The sequence below is a fragment of the Perissodus microlepis genome, chromosome 10, assembly GCF_051167445.1.
Source record: "Perissodus microlepis isolate ML-2025 ecotype Zambia chromosome 10, ASM5116744v1, whole genome shotgun sequence".
In the NCBI taxonomy this organism is placed as follows: domain Eukaryota; kingdom Metazoa; phylum Chordata; class Actinopteri; order Cichliformes; family Cichlidae; genus Perissodus; species Perissodus microlepis.
This window is the reverse complement of record NC_140470.1, coordinates 32524560-32545225: the sequence shown is the minus strand read 5'-3', so window position 1 is coordinate 32545225 and position 20666 is coordinate 32524560. Positions and strand designations below refer to the sequence as shown.

The 20666-nt window shown below is 41.6% G+C and overlaps 1 protein-coding gene across 1 annotated transcript; it reads left to right on the top strand.

Annotated features, from left to right (window-relative positions):
• Window positions 1-1126: 1126 nt before the first annotated feature.
• Window positions 1127-8173, top strand: serpinf1 (serpin peptidase inhibitor, clade F (alpha-2 antiplasmin, pigment epithelium derived factor), member 1). The gene is made up of 8 exons (XM_084941045.1): window positions 1127-1346; window positions 3566-3626; window positions 4443-4638; window positions 5011-5166; window positions 5884-6087; window positions 6523-6662; window positions 7137-7347; window positions 7525-8173. The coding sequence occupies exons 2-8, from the start codon at window positions 3567-3569 to the stop codon at window positions 7770-7772; spliced, it is 1215 nt and encodes a 404-aa protein (XP_084797171.1). The 5' UTR covers window positions 1127-1346; window position 3566; the 3' UTR covers window positions 7773-8173.
• The last annotated feature ends 12493 nt before the right edge of the window (window positions 8174-20666 follow it).

Sequence of the window (20666 nt, the reverse complement as noted above, 5' to 3'; positions counted from 1 at the left end):
GGCTCTCATGCCTTTGAACATGTAACATACCTACGATTTGTCACATAGCATCAGTATGTTATATGTTGTGGTGCTAGCAGCCACATTAGCCACGCTAGCAGGGTTTTCTTATTGCTGTCATTGACTCGCTGCATTGTCAGGTCACAGAAGTGCAAAGTCAAGACTCTGTATAACAAACAGGCCGCAATGATTTGATATCAGATGTTGAAAGAGAGACATTGCATGAAAAATATTATCGACACTAAAAGTTGGGATGGTGCCAAAAAATAAATAAATAAATGAAAGATGCTGGAAAAGAAACAAAAGTAACAAGTAAAGAAATGGATGGATGGGCAGCCAATCAGGTTCATTTTCAGTAGGTCAGTAGACGGTTCATTAATCTACAAAAAACTGCATCTAAACATCTACAAATACAGCTACAGAGTAGTGCTCATCAACGTTAACAGTGAAAACTGAATATCTGATCAGAGTATATTATATCATCAAAAGATTTGAACAATCTGCAGAAATCTCTTTACGCACAGGATGAGGCTGAAAATCACTGGCTGCCCATGACCTTCAGGCGCTCAGCAGCACTGTGCAGAAACAATGAATTTAATAAACCAAAATAAAACAACAGTGGGACATGTAGTAGAGAATAAAGACAGCCAGATCAGTCACAGGTGAAGAAGGTGCTTTAACCAAAGTTTGAAGGTTTGATCAGGAACAGATGACAGATTTTTATCTGCCAGCAGGACCTCACATCTCCAAACAAATTTCCCACGTGTGGGATTAATAAAGGTTATCTTATCTTATCTTAAAAACAGTGGAGGAGATATGTCACATCCTGGACGACAGCAGTGTTCTGATAATATAACTGACAGTTTTCATTCTTTTGATTCAAATGCACTCTGGGTAAAAGGGGCGGAGCATGAACACCTCCAGGTTTTTTTATGTAGATGCAAACTTTGTGTTTGAACAGCACTTGGACCACAAACAGGCACAAGAATGTGCACAGAGACGTGTGGTGGCCAGAAACCATCGGTGGTGTCACATGATCACATACGTCTTTCATCTACAGTCTTTGCTTCGCGTCAGCTGATTTCTCTGAAACACTCCTGAGCTGTTGTTTCTTTGTGTTCTCTCAAAACTTCAATTATTTTTAAGGTGCTTACACTTTTTATTAAATACCAGAATTTTTTAAGCTTCGTTTTTTTCTGGATCTATGCGCGCTCCCGCTGCCTCTGCTGGCAGCAGCTGGATGCGCGCCGCCGAGGGTGCCGAGACAAGAGGCGTCAGCGGGGTGGAAGACTCACTTTCTGAGCTGGCAGAGAGACGCTGATCGACGTGGAGCAGAGAGCAGAGAGGTGAGTGACTCTCGCTGCACTAGATACATTTCTGCGCTTTTTACGCACAAATTTGAACTTTTTTTTTGCATCGTTTTATTTGCGCCAGCTGGAATAAAAAGTGTAAAACTTTGACATATTCGTAGCAGCGCAGCTCAGCTCAGACATGAAGCACAGGAAGGTTTTCTGCAGAATTCAAAGCGCTTTGATTCAGACTTTGTGAAAAACTTGCTGTTTCTCAGACACGCTGCGTTTTTCCTCCTGTTCAGCAGCCAATCTGGGCTTTTCCACTCAGCAGGTTATATAAGAGCAGCAGGTCAGAGTCACTAAAACCAGGTAGACGATCATCAGCTTCGGTCTGTAAGGACATTTTTAATTTTTCTAAATTCTCATTGTTCGGATAAAACGGATGATTTTTAATAAGTTTGCAGGTTTGAGGTTATTTGGGGTTGTAAAGAATTTAGTGCCAAGAAAAACATTTCACTGTGGAATATGTTCAGGTTAGTGACCTGGACTTTAAAAATCCCTGATGTGATATCAAAGAGTTCACAAACAGCCAATGAAAAAACTTTCCAGTGAGGACCGGAGACAAGTCAGTGCAGGAACAGGAGCGCGCTGAGTCAGCTGGTCTGCAGGGGCGGGGGGATTAGCGCGCGAGCACACACACACACACACACAGTAGTCCAGGATGAGACGTCAACTACGTCACCTCTCTGCACTCGTTTACACTGACGTGTATCGTTCAGCAGAAACACTGTTGTGTATCTCGGGGCGCGTGCGCAGGTATTCTTATCCACGCACTAAAGGGACAAATCATTAGGTACAGCTCACCCAGCCCTCAGTTTGTCTCTGCTGCATCTTGATGCATCTCAATCATCCAGGAAAGTAAATCTCCAAAAGTTGATTCTGTTCATCTGGACGTAGCGCTTTGTGGGAGAAACGTTTCGTCACTCATCCAGGTGACGTCTTCAGTCTCAACTGAAATCTTATAAACAGTACATTTGCATGATGACTGAAACCAGCCCTGACCTCACAGCCCATTGTTCCTTCAGTGGGCTGGTTTCAGTCATCATGCAAATGTACTGTTTATAAGTTTGGGGGAAACTGCAGTCAGCTGAGACTGAAGAAGTCACTTGGATGATGACGAAACGTTTCTCCCACAAAGCGCTACGTCCAGATGAACAGAATCAACTTTTGGAGATCTCTGCTGCAGTTTTCATTAACCCTGACCTCGGACTCACGGGCTCGAGCTTCCTGTCACTCCCTGTCTCACATCTCCAAGAAACCAGTTTGAGATGATCTGAAAGCACAGATTCTTTTATTTCTCTCATAAACGTTTAAAAGATCTAACTGACGACATGTTATCTCTGAGTTTATGAAGCTGTAGGAAAGAAAAGATGAGACACACTGCGACGATCAGGAGGTTAAAGAAGAAGAAAGCATCTGGGTTTTCCATCAGGCCTGTGGTTTGTGGTGTGTGTGTGTGTGTGTGTGTGTGTGGTTTTAGGTTCAAATGACAGACCTCTGTTTATGTAAAAGCACGAGCAGCAGGTCCAGATGTGTGTGGAACAAAGCAGGCCGTGTGTGTGTGTGTTCCTGTCTAGCTATCTTTGTGAGGACCGAAATCTGCATCCTACTATACTTGTGAGAACCAACAGTCACTTGTGAGGACACACACACACACTGGTCCTCACAAGTCTGAAGACCTTTTTGAGGCTCAAAATGTGGTTTTAGTGTCAGGGTCACAATTAGGTTATGGTTAGGTTTAGGGTCAGGGGCTAGGGAAAGCATTATGTCAATGAAGGTCCTCACTAAGACAGCTGAACGGGGTTGTGTGTGTGTGTGTGTCAGACTTACTCTTTCATGAACACTGAGCTCAGACCTGAGATCATGATTTGTGTCCCGATGAGCAGCTCAGAGTTTGTTACATAACCTGCTATAAAGTTCACAGAGTTTCCACAGCTCGGAGGTTTTCTGGCTCTGACTCTAATCTTTGTCTTTGAATTGTGTCTTTGTTTTGGATAATTTCGTCTCTGTAGCCTCTGTGGCGGCTGAACTTGTTTTCTGTACTCGTCCTCTGGACTCGGTTTGGCTCAGCCTTTCTTTGCACTTATGGCATTTGGTTTGACGCAGAGGGTATCCCTGCCTGAGGAACAGCAGCTGTGTGATGAAATATGGTTCATTTCCTTCTCTGTTTGAGGAAATGTGTGAAAACTTGTTTCCTTTTGTTTGGATTTCAGGATGAAGGGAACGACTTTCCTGCTGCTTTTTGGAGTCGTGCTGAGCTTCTGTGACGCTCAGGTATCAACATCTGCCATCTGCACATATTTTCTAGGCTTCTGTTTCCTCAGTTATGTAATTTACATCCCCAGAGCCAAAACGCTGGAGCCACAGACAGTAAAAAAGATGGATGTATCCAATGTCACTCCACCCACTGGTTTGATTTATGAAGCCTTGAGGTGAGCGTCTTCGCTCTCTCCTATTCTCACTGTAAAGCCGCACACTGATTGGCTAACTAATCTAAACCACGAGACAGACTTAAAATGAGCGAACGCGCCCATAAAGTGTCAGACGTCTCTGCAGCGCAGTCCCTCTGCAGACAGTCGCCCCCTGGTGGCCTTTAGAAAGAGCGCAGGTTTCAGATGCCTTCACTGGAAGCTACATCCATCTTTAATCAGTCTGTGGCTCGGACTTTGAATTTTAAAACATGTTTGAATTTGATTGCAGCAACATGCCTTAAAAAGCTGCGACATCAACAACACGAAGATGAAACATTGGTGGAAAATCTCAGAGCTGATGAGGTAATTTAGTGATGTGACTGTGTGTAAAAATACCACCTCACCATGCCCTCAAGGACGAGCTTTGACGCTTCAGGGTAGATCAATGAAGACGTGGTTTGACAAACATTAGAATGGTTTCTGGGTTTTTCCAAAGGTGGCTGCACAGGCTGAGACCACCCTCAGTTTAAAAAGAGCTTCACGGGTTTATGAGCAACATTTGCTGCCATCCACATGATGTTTGCTTCAGAGGAGCCCTGTCTGTCTGAGAGTTATCGGTGGCACGAAGTTTTAAAAGTTCAGTTAATCATGAAATCTTTCCATCATTGGTCCGTTGCAGTCTGAGACCGGCGGCGAGGAGGCAGCCGGAGAGGAGGAACACATGGAGCTCTTCACGACTCCGACTACAAAGATGGGTGCTGCCACCTCCGACTTCGGTTACAACCTTTTCCGCGTCCTGGCGAGCCGCGACGCTTCCACCAACGTCTTCCTGTCCCCGCTCAGCGTGTCCGAGGCGCTGACTCAGCTGTCCATGGGTGAAGACACAAACACACAAACTCAGTCCAAACCCGAGCTTCGGCCAGACTGGCTCAAGGTCATTCTGTTTGCTGCTCCCAAAAACACCGTCACTGTCATGGGACCAGTTTTGTTTTTTCTCCATTGTGAATTATTCAGTCTGTTTTTGTACTTCCACAATTAGTTTTCCTCTGTTCACTTTCAACTAAGCTAAGATTGTACAACAGCGCCACCGTGTGGAGGAGGTGGACACAAGGGCCTTAGTGGAGAATATTAATTTAAAAACAGAGACATTCTTACAGTAAAAGTGATGCCCACGTCTGTTTCTCTAATGAATAAAACAGTTGTGTCAGAGGTTTGTGACCTTAACACAAGCCCTCCTGTCCCTCTAGGAGGATCTGAGCATGCTCAGAGGCAGCTGTACAGGGCCCTGAGGTACCACACCCTGCAGGACCCTCAGCTCCACAACACCCTGAAGGACATGCTGGCCTCAGTCAGGACGGCGGGGAAAGGCCTGAGTACCGCTGCACGCCTGTACCTGGCGAGACGTGAGTTCACGTTGGGGTTGGGATGGAGTCTAAACATCAGCTGTGACTTTGCAGCTAAACCAAAACAACAGAACACAAATTCAGCTCATTTCTTTTCTATGTCCTGCTTCAAGTTTTCATTCCTACTCCTCCGAAGGAGCTTAGCATGATTTATAAAAACAAAAGGTCTTATTTATTTGATGTGTTACACAGAAACTTCAAAAAGGCCAATGAAAGGTGCAGTTGTAGTCCTGTACTGCCTCTTTAGGGACCTTATCCATTAAACCCAACATTTCTGGTTGGCTTTCTTCTGGAAGCCCGCTGAGGGGCAGCGTCTGGTGCGTGAGCTGAACCCGATAACCATAGGAAAAAAATGTGTTTGGCTCAGTTGTGTTTCAACCTTCTGGGAAGAGTTCTGGTAGAAATGTGAGGAGAAAAAGTCAACGTGAGCAATAAAACCGTCAGAAGCCTAAAAAGGATTTTGGTGTTTAGTTGTTAAGAAAACATTGCAGTTTCATCAGATGCAGCTAAGTGAGCTAAGCACCTTCACCTTATCTTCCACCGTAATTTAATGTTTGAAATGTTTGGACTGAAATTTGTGACTGAGACAATAAACTCTTCATGAACTTGTTTACAGAGGAGAGTGGGAGTAAAGGAGCCAGGTGGAACTGGTGGTTGCTCGCTGTCTCTGTGTTTGAGTCTTTACTGTGAGATCCTAATGTTCTCTCATGTTGTCAGGACTTCGTTTGAAGCAGGAGTTCTTTGGTCTTGTGGAGCAGCAGTATGGAGTTCGCCCCAAGGCGCTGCTGGGAGGATCCAAAGATGTGAAAGAAATCAACGATTGGGTGTCTCAGCAGACGGGCGGGAAGGTACAGCGCTTTCTGACCAAGCCCCTCCCTCGTGCCGCCGGCATGAGCATTGTGAGCGCCGCCTACTTTAAAGGTACGTCTTCAGCTCTGCAGACACAGATATCTACGAATTAGTTAGAATTATCATATAAATAAAATCCATACGGTGAGTCAGTGATCAATATTACTTATCAGATAACTGTAATAGTTTTTTCCAAAATGCTCGTGTATGGGTTTATGTGTAGGTGAAGTGATCGGCTCACATGTTAAATGCACCTGAACTTTGGGGCACCTGACTAAAGTTTTTAGGAATGGGCCTAACTCAGAGAGTTGACTATAGACCGATCGCTGCTACAAAGTGACCTTTATCTGTTTAGCGAATCTTGGAAAAGATGAAACAAATTCAAAGTGTATGGTTGTGTATCCATGTCCTCTGCCACTGAAACCATGAACAGGTTCTGACAAGTGACTGATCCTCAAAGTGAGTTTCAGCCATGATGAATAATGGGTTAGTTTCCTGTCCTAACAGGGAAGTGGACGACTCGGTTCGCTCGGAGTGGAGGGCTGGAAAACTTCCAGGTGGATGGCGCAGCACCTGTGCGCGTTCCCATGATGCAACAGGATAACTACCCAGTGAAGATGGGGGTTGACTCGGACTTAGGCTGCACGGTGAGCGTGATGAATAGCTTTAAACGGAAGCAGGTTATTATCCAGTTTCATTTATACAAATTTAAATGGACTTTACTGATAATGCAAAAGAATCACATTTTTTATGAAGGAAAAAATAATACAGGGTTGATATTTATTAATAAAAACAAAGGCAGAGAGGAAAACGCTGCTGAGCTCCTGATGATGGCAGAGCAGATCTAACAGAGCCATTCTACTTCCTTTCATTCATCCCATTGTACAAAAATAGTTCTGCAGTTCAGCCGTAGATGCAGTAGGGGGCACTAATGAGCTTATACTTAATGAATAGAAGTGGATAGAGCTAAATGACTAAAATAGTTTTATCAGGTCTTTGACAGACATTTCTTATTAAGTTTTAAAAAAAAAATCAAACAAGAATTCACGGCAGCTGTCTCTGAACGATGGCTACAGTAGCGTAACTGCAGCACATTTCTTCATGTTTTTCTCCTCGTTCAGATCGCTCAGATCCAGATGCAGGACGATGTCAGCATGTTCATCTTCTTGCCCGAGGATGTGACCTCCAACATGACCCTTGTGGAGGAGAGTCTGACCTCTGAGTTTGTCCAGGACCTCTCCATGACTCTACTTCCTGCCAAAGTGTCCATTACTCTGCCCGTCCTGAAGCTCAGCTACTCCACAGACCTGCTGCCGCTGCTCGGCGACCTTGGTCAGTTTGATCCACCACGTTTTTTACTCGAGGGTTCTAATATAGGACCATACTAGTATTTATATATCAATGCTGAACTGTCCATTCAGGAAAAAAAACACTCATGAAGCCGTAGTAGTGTAGGCTTTTTCTGCTGATTGATTAACATGGTCGTCCTCCTCCTCTCCCTCTCGGCAGGTCTCTCTGAATGGCTAGACAACCCAGAGCTGGAGAAAATCTCCACTCAGGCTGCCAAACTTATTTCTGTCAATCACAAGGTCACGATGGAGACGGCGCCAGAGGGGAATCAGTACCCGAGCGACACAATGCCAAGCCACCTGACATACCGAGTGGACCGCCCCTTCCTCTACCTGATCCGGGATGAAACCTCAGGGGCGCTGCTCTTTATCGGCCGGGTGGTCAACCCCAAAAGCCTGTCGATATAAAGCGCACACACACTTTTGCACACCTGTCTTCACGGGGACCGCCATTGGCAGACTGTTTCAGAACTTATGTCTAAAACCTAAACTTAACTCTGAAACAGCCCTTTAAAAGTTTGAAAACGCCCTCACTCTAAAGACCTAAAACTCACATTGGTCCCCACAGAGGCAGCTGTGCGCGCGCACACACACACACACACACACACACACACACACTCTTAGCAGGTCCTAGGAGGGATTTCAGGTGTTTGGCAGATGTCTGATTCTGATTATTTTTCATGTTGAAACGTGATCACGTTGATCTCGGCGGATACACAAACACACCCAAGATACTCAAAAGATTCTTTTTTATAAAATCAAATGTTGTCATTTCTGTTAAAAAGAAGTAAACAAGACAATGAACCTGAGCATGTGTGTTTTGTTTCAGTTTCTCATTTACAACATCTCATTTTGGCTCCAAATGAGATCACGATTCACTAAATAAACTTACCTGAGATCATGTTTACTGCTATACTAATAAAAGTCTCAAAGGTCGAGCAAGCAGCAGGCTCATTTACTCGCAGACACCAGGACAACAAGAGGAGACGCCCTCTACTGGCCACATTTTTCAGCACCGACCTCACTTTGCAGACCATGAAGCTCTGGTCTGGTGTTCATAGCACAAGAAAAGTGCTGCAAATAGACAAGACTTTGTTCTGTTTTGTGTCTGTCACCATTCAATATTAGTTTGCTGATTTTTGCGCTTTTGCATTCAGTCATCAATATAAAGACAGAGACGATGATTTTATCACAGATTTATCATCAGAATCAAAGCTGTAGTCTCTGTAACTCAGAGTCTGTGGGCAGTGATGCTGTCAGACTGTCGGTCAGTCTATGAACATTCACTGCACAATCAGTTTAAATCAGCCTGATCAGTGTAAAGCTTTAAACAGAGCATGCCGATCAATGATCATTCATCAGTCACAGTAATGAAAATTGAGTTTCACAGTTGGATCTTGGAGATGATGTAAATATCTGAGTGAAGATGAGGCTGAAATCGCTCGTAAACTGAACAAAATAATAAATAAATAAATAAATAAATAAATAAAGGTGCCAACTGGAACCAAAAGTAGTTCTTTAGACTGATGCCATAGAAGAACCGTTTTTGGTGCCACAAAGAACCTTTCAAACAATGGTTCTTTGAAGAACCATTTCTTTCAGTGATTCATTGAAGAACCATTAAAGGTGCCCCAAAGAACCATCAAGAAATGGTTCTTTGGGGCACCTTTAATGGTTTTTCAAAGAACCTTTTTAAAAATGGTTCTTTAAAGAACCATTTTAAATCTTTCAAAATAAAATGTATCCTATATTGAATTTGGGTAGGGTAAAATAAATACGAGCACATAGACATATATTAATGGTTTATTGTCATTTCGTAGTTACCAAAAGACAAAAAGGCATTTTAACCCTCAGCACAACATCACTACTAATACATGTCACATATTAGTCATTTAAACAGAAATAATTAAACATTTTTACTATACTATAAATAAATATATATAAATACTATATCTATAGATAACACAATTAATACATGTATTGTTTAATTAATAAAACATCAGAAAGATAAAAACACATTAGAAATAGCAATAGCTTCATAACAGACCAATAAATCAAGACATTTTCATCAGCAGATGTTTGCATGTTCAGTAAAAATATTTCAACAAGTTTTTGATTAAAATGATCAATGAACTTCAGCGTTATATTAGGTAAGTTTCATGTTGGACTCATGGTTCTTTGTTAGTCCAGTTTAGGATGATGTCTCTGACGTATGTTTCATATCAAATATATGTCATATCAAAACAACCCCACACCTGCAGTTGTTTCAGTTTTTCACTGGTGTTTCCTGTCAGCTGGTCAACCTCACTCAGGTGGACATCTATATCAGCCAACCAAACGACAAGCTCCTCCCTTTGTGCTTCAAATCCCTCCCACTCTGAGACAAGGAGCTGAGAGAGAGAAAACAAGGGTCAATTATAAAGAAGAGAGAGAAGTGAAACCCTCCTCAGAAGGTCTGACTCGCATACCTGCAGTCGACCTGTGATGGACTCCAGTTTGGCGTTCACGTCATCCCAGTGGCGGCCTCCCTCGCTGTTGCCAGCAGCCGAGTCTGCAGGGTGCCCTGGAAGAGCCGAGTTAATGTTCGACTCCTCCTGGTCAGGCTCTCCAGCTGGATGAGCCGAGGTCTCCCCTCTCGCTGCTGCCTCTGAACACAGAAACACAAATTGCATGTGAAGCAGGAGGTGCAGATTTTTTTGGAGGTATTTAGAAAACTTTTTTGGCCAGCGGACGACTGTTGTCTTGCAGAAAGTCAAATCAAATGTATGCGATACACAATCAATTCCCAAGAACACATTATAAAAAATAAGTCCAGTTCTTGCCTGATTTCAACTGAATTCTGCATCAAAACAGGGTAAAACGAGTGTTTGCAGCAAATGTGAGCACAAAGCCTCACTTTGTACCAGCCTGCTATTAAAGTTCTCCTCTATGCAGACGACTTTCCTGTTTTCAAGGCACAACTTGGATCTGCTGTACAAATCTTATGGATACACGCTAAATGAAACAGTAGTGTGCACGACTCCAGATTCTGATCCCTCATCCTAATATGGTCCCAAAAGGCTCACAACAACCCACATAGCAATAAAGCAAATGTTGAGGCTTCAAAATACAAAGTCCATAAACCAATGGCTGACATAGGTTTTATCATAACGGTGATAAATGTACAACATATGTTCTTAAGACTAAAAGTATAACACAGATTTTAGTCTGAGAGATGTGATGTTCATTTACCTGCAGATGCACTATACGTGCCTGCTCCATGGATTTGAAAGATCCCCGTGGGGAAATTCCTCTCTGCATTTAACCCATTCACTCGGTGAAGCAGTGAGCAGCCATTGGGCGCCCGGGGAGCAGTGTGTAAGGACGGTACCTTGCTCAGGGGTACCTCAGGGTAGCTGTTCAGGGGAATCGAACCCCCGACCTTCCGATCATGGGGCCACCACTCTACCTACTGAGCTATCCCTGCCCCTGCATCCCTGATGCTTTGCACATCACTATTTAATACACGAAGTAAGTGAACTAAAACAAGTCATCTTTCTTTGTGAGAGGACCACATTAATGAAACAAACCTCAATGACATCATAGAGATCCCTAAAGATGCTCCTGCTGCTTCTCTTCCTCCTCATCCTAAGCTTCCTTCTCCTTGTCCTCGACTTCCATCCAATTGTAATTCAATCTAATTGTGTTTCTCCCTCCTCTTCCTCATTTTGTTGGAGCTGTGAACAGAATTAGTGTGAATCTGGATTAATTTGTGCAAACAAGAAAAATCTACAGCTTTTTGGTCAGAGGTGCTCTTGTGATTTAAGCCGGGTAGATTTATGTGTTGATGCTGCCTGCTTCAGCTCTACGACTGGCTGCTGAGTGATATTTACACCCCGGCTGGATTACAAACTTTAACCACGTGCTGAACTTTGGCCCAGCGTTGATACGACTTGTTAGTATAATGACCTCTTCTTGGCTTAATGTATGATGGTGGATAAATGTAATGTACAAAGAAAATTTAACTATATTACAAAAGAACATCTATCTTGGTAACATCAAATGACCGGAGCATAATTTTCAACTAGTCTGAAAATAAGTTATACAGGAACAGTCACAGACACACCTTCTCATGTGTCACATTTCTATTCATTCAAAACACTTATGCATAGCTGTGTTTTATACAGCTCTTACAGACTGCAAAGTACAGGCTGATGTGAGTATTTAATGTACGGCTCAGCTCTACTGAATTTCAGAGTTTCTAGAGCAGACACAGAGCTCATGTCAGGCTTCAGGTGATTTTAACAATATTATAAATTTTAATTTCGGTCTAGCTGACATTACGTTATGTACGCAGCTCGCAATAGAACCACGTATTTTAGAAGCCAGAGGTTCAAATTAGTTGGTAGCATCTTCACTTAATTATAACAGAGGTTCTGTTAGGAAAACAGTTCTGTATACCGGTGTTGTGCCAAAAAGTGATTGTCTGCAAACGTAGTACGCGTACTTCAAGCGTGCAGACCCTGAATTGGGATACAGCCATGCATACATGTTTTGGTTCGTGCAACTGGTCCGTCGGGTTATTGTCTCCCCAGAAACATTTCCGTTGTGTCTTGTGTGCTTTTGCAGCGTTTTTCTTTTTGCAGCATTTTTCTTTTTGCAGCATTTTTCTTTTTGCAAGTGTTTTCTGAAGTTGCAGTCCGTTTGGCCTCTCAGGGCCACCGTACATTAACATTAAAAATGTCTTTTGTAAGAGTAAGCTGGCCAAGAGGACAGAAGAAATGGCAGCAAATATTACAATAGTTCAGTAAAAATATTTTAAGTGGGGATAAAGGACCGGATTGGTTATAATGTAAGTACAATAACACAGAGTTGTAAAGATACTTGAAAAACAGATAAGTTTTTAATTCTGTATATAACCCCTTTGTAAACTCTGTTCATCGAAGTCTATTTACGAAGATACATAAAGATATTACACATAAAAAATACACAGAAACATTGGAAATCACTTTTTGGCACAACACCAGATACTAACTTGCGTTAATGTCAACGGCTAACATAGCTAACCGTTATTGTTAGCACAACATTAACAGCAAGCTACGATGACGAGTAACAAAAACAAAACAGTAAAAAGGTTCTAATGAAAATGTTTTACCTTTTCAGTACCTGCCGGTCTTTGAAGCTCTGGATTCTGGGACTGTTGGAAGACTGTTCTCCGTTTCGCTGTCACCGTCAGTGAGAAAATGTTTTCTCCCTTAGAAAGTTCAAGTCCCGCCGGACGGGCAATCTGTCTGCGCGTGCGCATCCCAACGACTGACCCCCTCCGTCCGCTGCCTTTGGCGAGGTTGCCATAGTACCACGTGTTCTAACGTCTCTCTCTCTCTCTCTCTCTCTCTCTGTCATTTATTTGGCTCGAAACACATATTAACAAATTGCTCAGTGATAAACAAGTACTGAGATCATTTACCTAAGCAGTGCGCTTTGTCAAAACTAAGTAAGTGTGTCGGTGTGTTCATTACACATACGTGTGTTCATTACATTGACATTCTGTTGTGCAATTGTTATTTACTTGTATTTTATAATTTGACTTTACATACTGCTGGGTGGTTTGTAAAGGTTACAGTAACTAGTATTATCATTATGCTATATTTTCTAATATATATAATAATCTCAAAAGTATGCCTTGAAGCAGAAAATAGTAATACTTCATTAAAATTTAAAACAGTACAGTATTTGGATGTGTGTATTGTGTCTACTGTTTGTTAACTCACCATATTCATAAATGTCTTAATAATAAATTCCATATTCTATCACCACATTATTTGTGATCAGTGGGTTTGCGGGGTTAGGGGTGTTGGGGGTAGGGTCTTTAGGCTTTGGCCCCCACCCCTGCCACCAGTATATTTTTAAGCATTTCTAATTTTTATTTGAATATTCAGTTTCCTACCATCTGCTCTTAAAGGGTAATCACCAGGTAACCCGCCCTCCCCCTTCGCACACACATGCACACAAAGAAAACACACAGTATAATTCACAGCCTCATTATAGTGAATAAATATTTATGCCATTTACACTATCAAACTTAGATTGCTAAGGATGAAGAACCTTTTGTTCTTTAAAGAACCATTTGTAATAGCTGAAGAACCATCCACAAAATAAAAAGGTTCTATGATATATGATGGTTCTTTAAAGAACCATGAAGACATCTGAAGAGCCATTTAAGAACCATAATTTTTCTGAGAGTGGGACCAGAATCACTAAGAAAACAATTGGTAACACGCTACGCCGTGAAGGACTGAAATCCTGCAGTGCCTGCAAAGTCCATCTGCACATGTACAGGCCTGTCTGAACTCGCCATGTTTGGAGGAGGAATGCTACCTATGACTCCAAGAACACCATCCCCACTGTCAACATGGACATGGAAACATTATGCATTGGGGGTGTTTTTCTGCCAAGGGGACAGGACAGCTGCACTGCATCAAAGAGGAATTGATGGGGGCCATGTATCGTCAAATCTTGGGTGAGAACCTCCTTCCCTCAGTCAGAGCATTGAAAATGGGTCGTGGGTGTGTATTCAAGCACGACAACGATCCAAAAGACACGGCCAAGACAATAAAGTATTGGCTCAAGAAGAAGCATGTTCATTTATTTATTTTTCTGGCAGACTTACAAAATCATCAGGGGTTCAAATCATGTTTCACTTACTGTATATTTATTGAAAACAAAACACCCTAAAAATGTTTGGGGACCAAGTGGGAAATGTTATATATTTGGATCAGTCAGTGTCAGTCTGAATAGATTTGTACTTTATCCAGCAACCAGTTTTTCACATGCTTATATTCAGTTTTTCAGTTTGTCAAGTAATGGAGTCAAAGAAGTCTGCTTCCTCAATCATTCACCAGCACCTGTAGGTGTGATCCTGTGGCTCTGCACTGTGTGAGGTGGATGATGAGGATACCAACGCTCATGGTGGCTTTAGCAGAATGCGAGTTTATTCATTTAAATTTTTACAGTTACAGAAGCATATTTATGGTTCGTTGTATCCCTTTGTTGTTGGACGTAGGGTTTTGCGTTTTGGGATGATTAGGAGTTTCTAGTTTGCATTTTTGATAATCTGGTATTTTGGTCATTTATTCTGTATAGATATTTCACCTTCTGGTTATGGTGTTATTCTTGCTTTCCTGGTGCTTATTATTCAATGTCTTTACTTCCCTGACTGCTTTTGTTAACAGATGGATTAATCCTGTTGTATTCCCATTCTTTTGCTCTGTCTTGTTTACCTTTTTGTCTCCTGTGGCTTGTGTGTCCTGAGCCCAAGTCTGCACTGTCTACACTGCCATCACATTTCACATGACCAGCAGATTCCACGCAGCCCGTGCCATGTTATAAAAAGCTTGAGTTAGGAGATGACGCTTATACAGCAGATGTCTGGGGACAGTATGGAGAAAGTGAAAGAGCAGATCAAAGACCTACAGAAGGCCAGTGAAGGTAGAGGATGATGCCAGGTGAGGGACGTACCAGCAACAGGAACAGGAAGCCTCCTTCAGGTTAAATTATTTCCAGAACAGAAATGAGAAACGAACACTATTCATGGTGATGTTTTTGTTTGTTTATTTATTTATTGACAATTATTTTTAATATTACTTTCTCTCTATTTAATGTCACTTCTCAGCTGTGTTGATGTCAGGCTGATGTTCCAGATGTTCTAACAGCTGTTTTTTCCATTTAACAAAAACAAATATCCCACAGGTATTTTCACTGCACCAGTGAGAGGAGCCTACCACTTTGAGTGGCACATATACGTTGCTTCGGGTGCTGTGTTGTACAAGAGTGGAAAGAAGATTTTCATTGCATATGAACACCTGCGATCTGGGGCTGGAAGTTCCTCTAATTTTGCCTCACTACTTCTGGAGGTTGGAGATCAGGTGTTTTTGCGTCTCATTGCTGACACAAGAGTGTTATTATATTATTGTCTAAAGGCGAAGAAAGATGCCCAACGGATTTACTTTCCATCATAAAAACCATCATACTACCTTCAGTGGTCATCTGCTTTTCACCATGTGAGAGGTGTGACAGCTGCAACACGTCCTATTTGGGTTGTTTGGAGCTTTGCCTTTTCTATAAATAAAACAGGAAGTAAATCAGTCTCTTGCACTTTCTGGGATGTTGGAATGACTTGTTTTATTTGGTCATTTTCATTTTCTACTTCTCCTCTGATAACACTCAATCAGAGCATAATACCCACACAGGTAATGGTCTTTTTATGGATGCTGCACAAACATTTCATTATGTGTAGACTTGTTTTACAAAGTTGAACTGTGGACAGATGCTATCAGGGAAAGTTTGATGAATACAAAGTGGAATTGGTCAGTTTACATTTGTTGTTTAATAAAGCTTTATGAAGCTGAAGTGGCATTTGGTTCACACGAGACAGTCTGAAGAATTAAAAAGTATTATTTCTGTAAAATTACAGTAGCTGACTGACATACCAAGACCTGTGTGATCAAGACCTGCGGCAACACATCACTGCGCTAAGGTGAATTTGAGGTTCCTACAAAATGAGCTAGAGCATCATCAAAATCCACATACAGTAAATATAGTGATAACAGAAGCCCCTATGGTGCCAGCAAGAGAGCATCGAGGTCATATTCATCAAACTAACAGTTGGTTTTAAACTGCACGATAAAATTTCACTGTGAATCTGGAGCTCGAGAACAGTTCAATTCAATTCAATTCAATTCAATTCAATTCAATTCAATTCAATTGTATTTATATAGCGCCAAATCACAACAAAAGTCGCCTCAAGGCGCTTCATAGATACAGAGAAAAGCCCAACAATCATATGACCCCCTATGAGCAAGCACTTTGGCGACAGTGGGAAGGAAAAACTCCCTTTTAACAGGAAGAAACCTCCGGCAGAAGGGTAAGATCAGAATATCTCTTAGCTGCTGATATTAGTATTTAGATCAAAGTACAGCCTCACACAGCTGCTAGCACACCAGCTGTGCAGGCTTTCATCTCTGTACTATAACTGTGACCTGACGGTGATGTTTAAGGTGATTTGAGCTGGTTGTTGGAATTTGGTGCTATGTAAATAAAACTGAATTGAATTGCATTCATGTTCTGCTGTCAATATGTTGATATTTCTTTTGAATTATGAATTATTCATTGGTGCCTGGCTTCATTTGCATCTGTTCCAGGTTTTCCAGATGACAAACGTTCGGCTTCTTCCAGCTCTCAGACCTCTCTCCAGTCCTTTAGTCTACATTTCATTGGAACTTCAGCAGAGTGAGAAGAGGGAACCATGAGACAGAGAGCTCAGTTTGTATTCGCAATGTGTGTGTGTTATGAACACCACTGAACTATAACTTTATTAGTACTGTCATACATGAACAACAGGTGACCCCAGTTTAAGGAAAACACTGGAAATCACATCATAAATTAACAATTAAACAACAACATAAGCGTGTGGGACAGCAGGAGGCTGAAAAACTCCTAAGTTGACTTCTATAACTAGCCTTGTGAGGGCGCTACTGGCAACATGTTTTAATAGGTTACATAACTCTTCCATGCACAGAGATACCTGAAGGTGCTTTTGTCATACAACACACGGCAGCTGCAGTCCTGACCCACTGAAACTAATCATGTGAATCATTAAAAGTTGACGTAATCACACTTTTCTGAAACATTTAATAGAATGTAAGCAGAGGTGGAAAGCATTCTCAGACGGGCGATTATAATGTTCACAGGGAGTGTGGGTCACACATCAGTTTGGTGCACACATGTGGTCTCAATTACCCAGTCTGAGATTCCTGAAACACTTCCCAGATGGAGGAAAAAGGACAGAAAGTTTGTGAGCAAAGCTTGAATCAGAAGTCCTCGTTGTGTGTGATGTCCTTGTTGTTCTGGACTAAAGTTTCTTAGGCTACGTCCACACTAATGCGTTTTCGTTTGAGGTTGCAGGTTGAATCGTCTTGTGTTTCACGCATGTGCAGGACTGGAACGTAAGCGTTTCAATGTGGATGCGCAACTCTGTGAAAACGACTGAAAATGCTAGTGTGGACGTGGAGTTTTCAAATCTATCCGAGCTAGTGTGGACGTAGACTTAAAGCTGCAGGATGCTGAGGAGAAACACTGACATGACTCCATCAGCTCAGTTCACAACATTTTAAATGCAGTAATGTAAATGAGTACATTTGTACTTTAATGAAATGCTGATAATTACTCTGCAGTCCAGACTCACCAGCCAACACCTCTGAGTGTCCATCAGAGGGCGACAAACACTCAGTGATATCCGCCAGAGGCAGCAGAGAAACTTCAGCTCACATGTGGTGTAACAGCAAAGCGCACACGATCACTTTAAATGCAGCTGCAGACGGTCTAATTGTAATCTGATTACATATCATGTTGAAATTCAGATTGATGTCAAACAACATTTTAAATGTTTACATTCTGAGCCTCAATATTTTTCTACTGAAAATCAGCTAAATCAGTCTCAGTGGGTGGAGCCAGAACCAGATTCCCCTGAAGGAATCCGAGGCTCTGTAACAGGGCAGTTCCCAGATGGATCAAGGATTCACACTGGATCCGGTTTAGCGTGAGTCATTTTCCAGATTACCCCGGATAAACCCCCGTATCATAGCTGCTGATTTTGTCCACAGTCTAAAATTAAACTGAAATATGTCAAATCTATCTGTCCAACATACAGACAGCTCTATAGTTCAATGTTTATTTTAACATGTTTGCTTTTACTTAAGTCTTGAAAAAAATTCTGCTTCTTTCTTCCATCAGTGTGAAACGGTCACTATCATTGACCTGGTGTGTCCGTATCAGTGAAGACTGAGATTAGATTAAAGATGAAATCAGATTTATCTTCTAAATCTTACTAATTGTTTCCATAATGGCAGAAATAACAGAGTGCGATAAAAAAAAGAAGAAGACCTTTTTGCAGTTCATTCTTTCTCCCCTCCTAGTATCACGAGCATATTCATATTCCTCAATCCAGTGGATTAAAATGGACGTTCTGGCCTTTACTTATCTGTTGCCATGGTGAGTCATGCTCTTCTGATGATGGCTAATTGTCAAACTAACTCTGACCGGCCTTTCTGGAACTAAAAACACTGACTTGGCGATCTCAGATATAATAAACTTGAGTTTGTGAACCTGCTTCCTGGAGCAGAGCCCTGATTATTCTGTCAGTTTGCTTCATTTTGAAATGATTGTCTGTCCTTTTGTGTGTATTTAACTCTTAATTGTCATTTTTTCCAAATGTAAAATTAAAAGAATTTAATGTTTTTCCATGATATTTTCTGTAAATTGAAAGTAAAAATTCAGCACAAGACAGAAGTAAGCAGAGTCCTTCATGAGACTGATGAATGAAGCGACTGCATAAACGATCGCTGTGACAGAGAACAACGTCGGATTAATGTTACATACTGTTTACTCAGGAAGTCAAAGGGAGCCGACACGTTACAACATCAGCGTGAGAACAGAACAGGCGCTTTGGCAAAGCACACGGCAGGTGGATGTACCCACGAGCTGATTGCAGGCGAGGGTTCAGGTCTGCTGACACCTGGGATCTAGATAGATATCAGATAATGTGGGAAAAGACGTGGCAGTGAAATTAATTTGTGTTGTTAAAACATGTTGGACACAAAGATCCGAGATGTTTTTTTTTGGTAAATCCTGATATCCTGAAAAGTTTTTTTATGATAGAAAGCTTGAATTTTGTTGTCCTGACAAACAGTCTTTGGGAGTCTTTGCAGCCTTTGAACCCATCTGTCACTTTCTGTGAATTTGAAGCTCGTGTTTTGGTTCAAAGACCTCATGGAAGAATTCAGGAGGAAACGTCACCTGACAGGAAATCTGCTGAAGTCAGCAGTAAGAAGGAGGTTGGAGGTCATGTTTATACTCGAGTGAAAGCTGCCACGTCTTTTTTATTGCTAAGGGACAAAAGTTCGGATGGAGGGGTAGATTGTCTTTTCTACAACCAGGAAGCTGCAGCTGTGACATTCCCGATACTGGCATAAAACTATAATAAGCAGCTGTGCCTCCTGTCTCGACCCCTTCTTCCTTTAAAAGGCTCCGTTTATTCCAAAAAGTGGGAATGCTGAACTACAAGTTAAGTATATAAATAAATAATCAGAAAAAAGTCAAAACAACTGGAGAAAAGCAAAGGTACTCATGGTGAAGGTAGCAGAGCATCCCAGGATTAGAAGAACCCAAAGATCCGACAGAGACAAAGAGAAATACTGAATCCAAAAGTAAAACAAACAGTATTAAAATGCTACAAAGTCCCCGATCAGTGAAAATGAAAATAAAAGCCTTTAAAATAGTTCCATTTAAAAACAAAAAAGTTAGATTTCACATGAACAAACTGAAAATGAAAAAGGTATTAAGATATTAAATTCAAATTAAATTTGACCGCAAAACAAAAGAAAAAAATCAACTGCCTAGATAAAGTTGATTTAATAATACATGTATAATACATAACAACCTGTTTTGTAAAGAATATAAGGAGGCTCACATAACACAGATCAAAAATGCTGATCCAGCAGTTTGAAATCGTCACTGTTCAAAAAGTTTGTATTTCTTTTTTTAGCGTGTGGTGAGCACGTTCTGCTGAGCCTTCATGAATGTCTACGATATGAGCCGTGGTTCAAATGACAATTTGCTTTCTCAAAATCTACAAAACCAACAGAGCCCAGATGAAGATGAGTTTTTTGGAGCTGTCGGTGCAGTTTTGTGGTGGTGCTTTAGCTCTGACAGCACAATGTCTGTAGGAGAAAGCTCACTTCCTCCTCTGTGTCACAACATCATGATGAAACAGACCTTTAGCCTGAAAAACTGTTTCCTTTTTGTACAGCGCTACAATGTAAGAGGATGAAAGCATGCTGCATCAGTTTAAAAGAAAAAAGAGTCACTCTGATCCTCTTTAGGTTTGGCATCGTTTCTCTGTTCTGGGACCCGTCTGTGCTCTAACTCGTCATTAGGAGTGAGAACGTGTTGGTCTGTGCTTCACATCTAAGCCTAGAGCAATAAGACGAGCAGCGAGACCCCCCACAGGCCAGGCCCACCACATTTCTACTTTACTGATGATATTCATGGAGATTAAGCAGGAGAGATGTTCTCCTCTTGTCTTTCATACTTCCCACACAGAACTGGGGCTCACAGACTGACTTTAAGTTTTTACATTTGAAAGAGTTGAGATGTTACCAGTTAGTCGGCGCTATAAAAAAACATATATTTTGCTATTGATGTAAAGGATGTCTCATCATATCTGTGATGGCTCTGCAACTTCATTAGCATTAGGAAAAATACTAC

Excerpts from the sequence above, each read along its gene's own strand:
- serpinf1 (XM_084941045.1), top strand. The coding sequence starts at position 3,567 with ATGAAGGGAACGACTTTCCTGCTGCTTTTTGGAGTCGTGCTGAGCTTC. Across the intron at positions 5,167-5,883 it reads ACGCCTGTACCTGGCGAGAC|GACTTCGTTTGAAGCAGGAG; the intron begins GTGAGTTCACGT and ends TCATGTTGTCAG. Across the intron at positions 6,663-7,136 it reads ACTCGGACTTAGGCTGCACG|ATCGCTCAGATCCAGATGCA; the intron begins GTGAGCGTGATG and ends CTCCTCGTTCAG.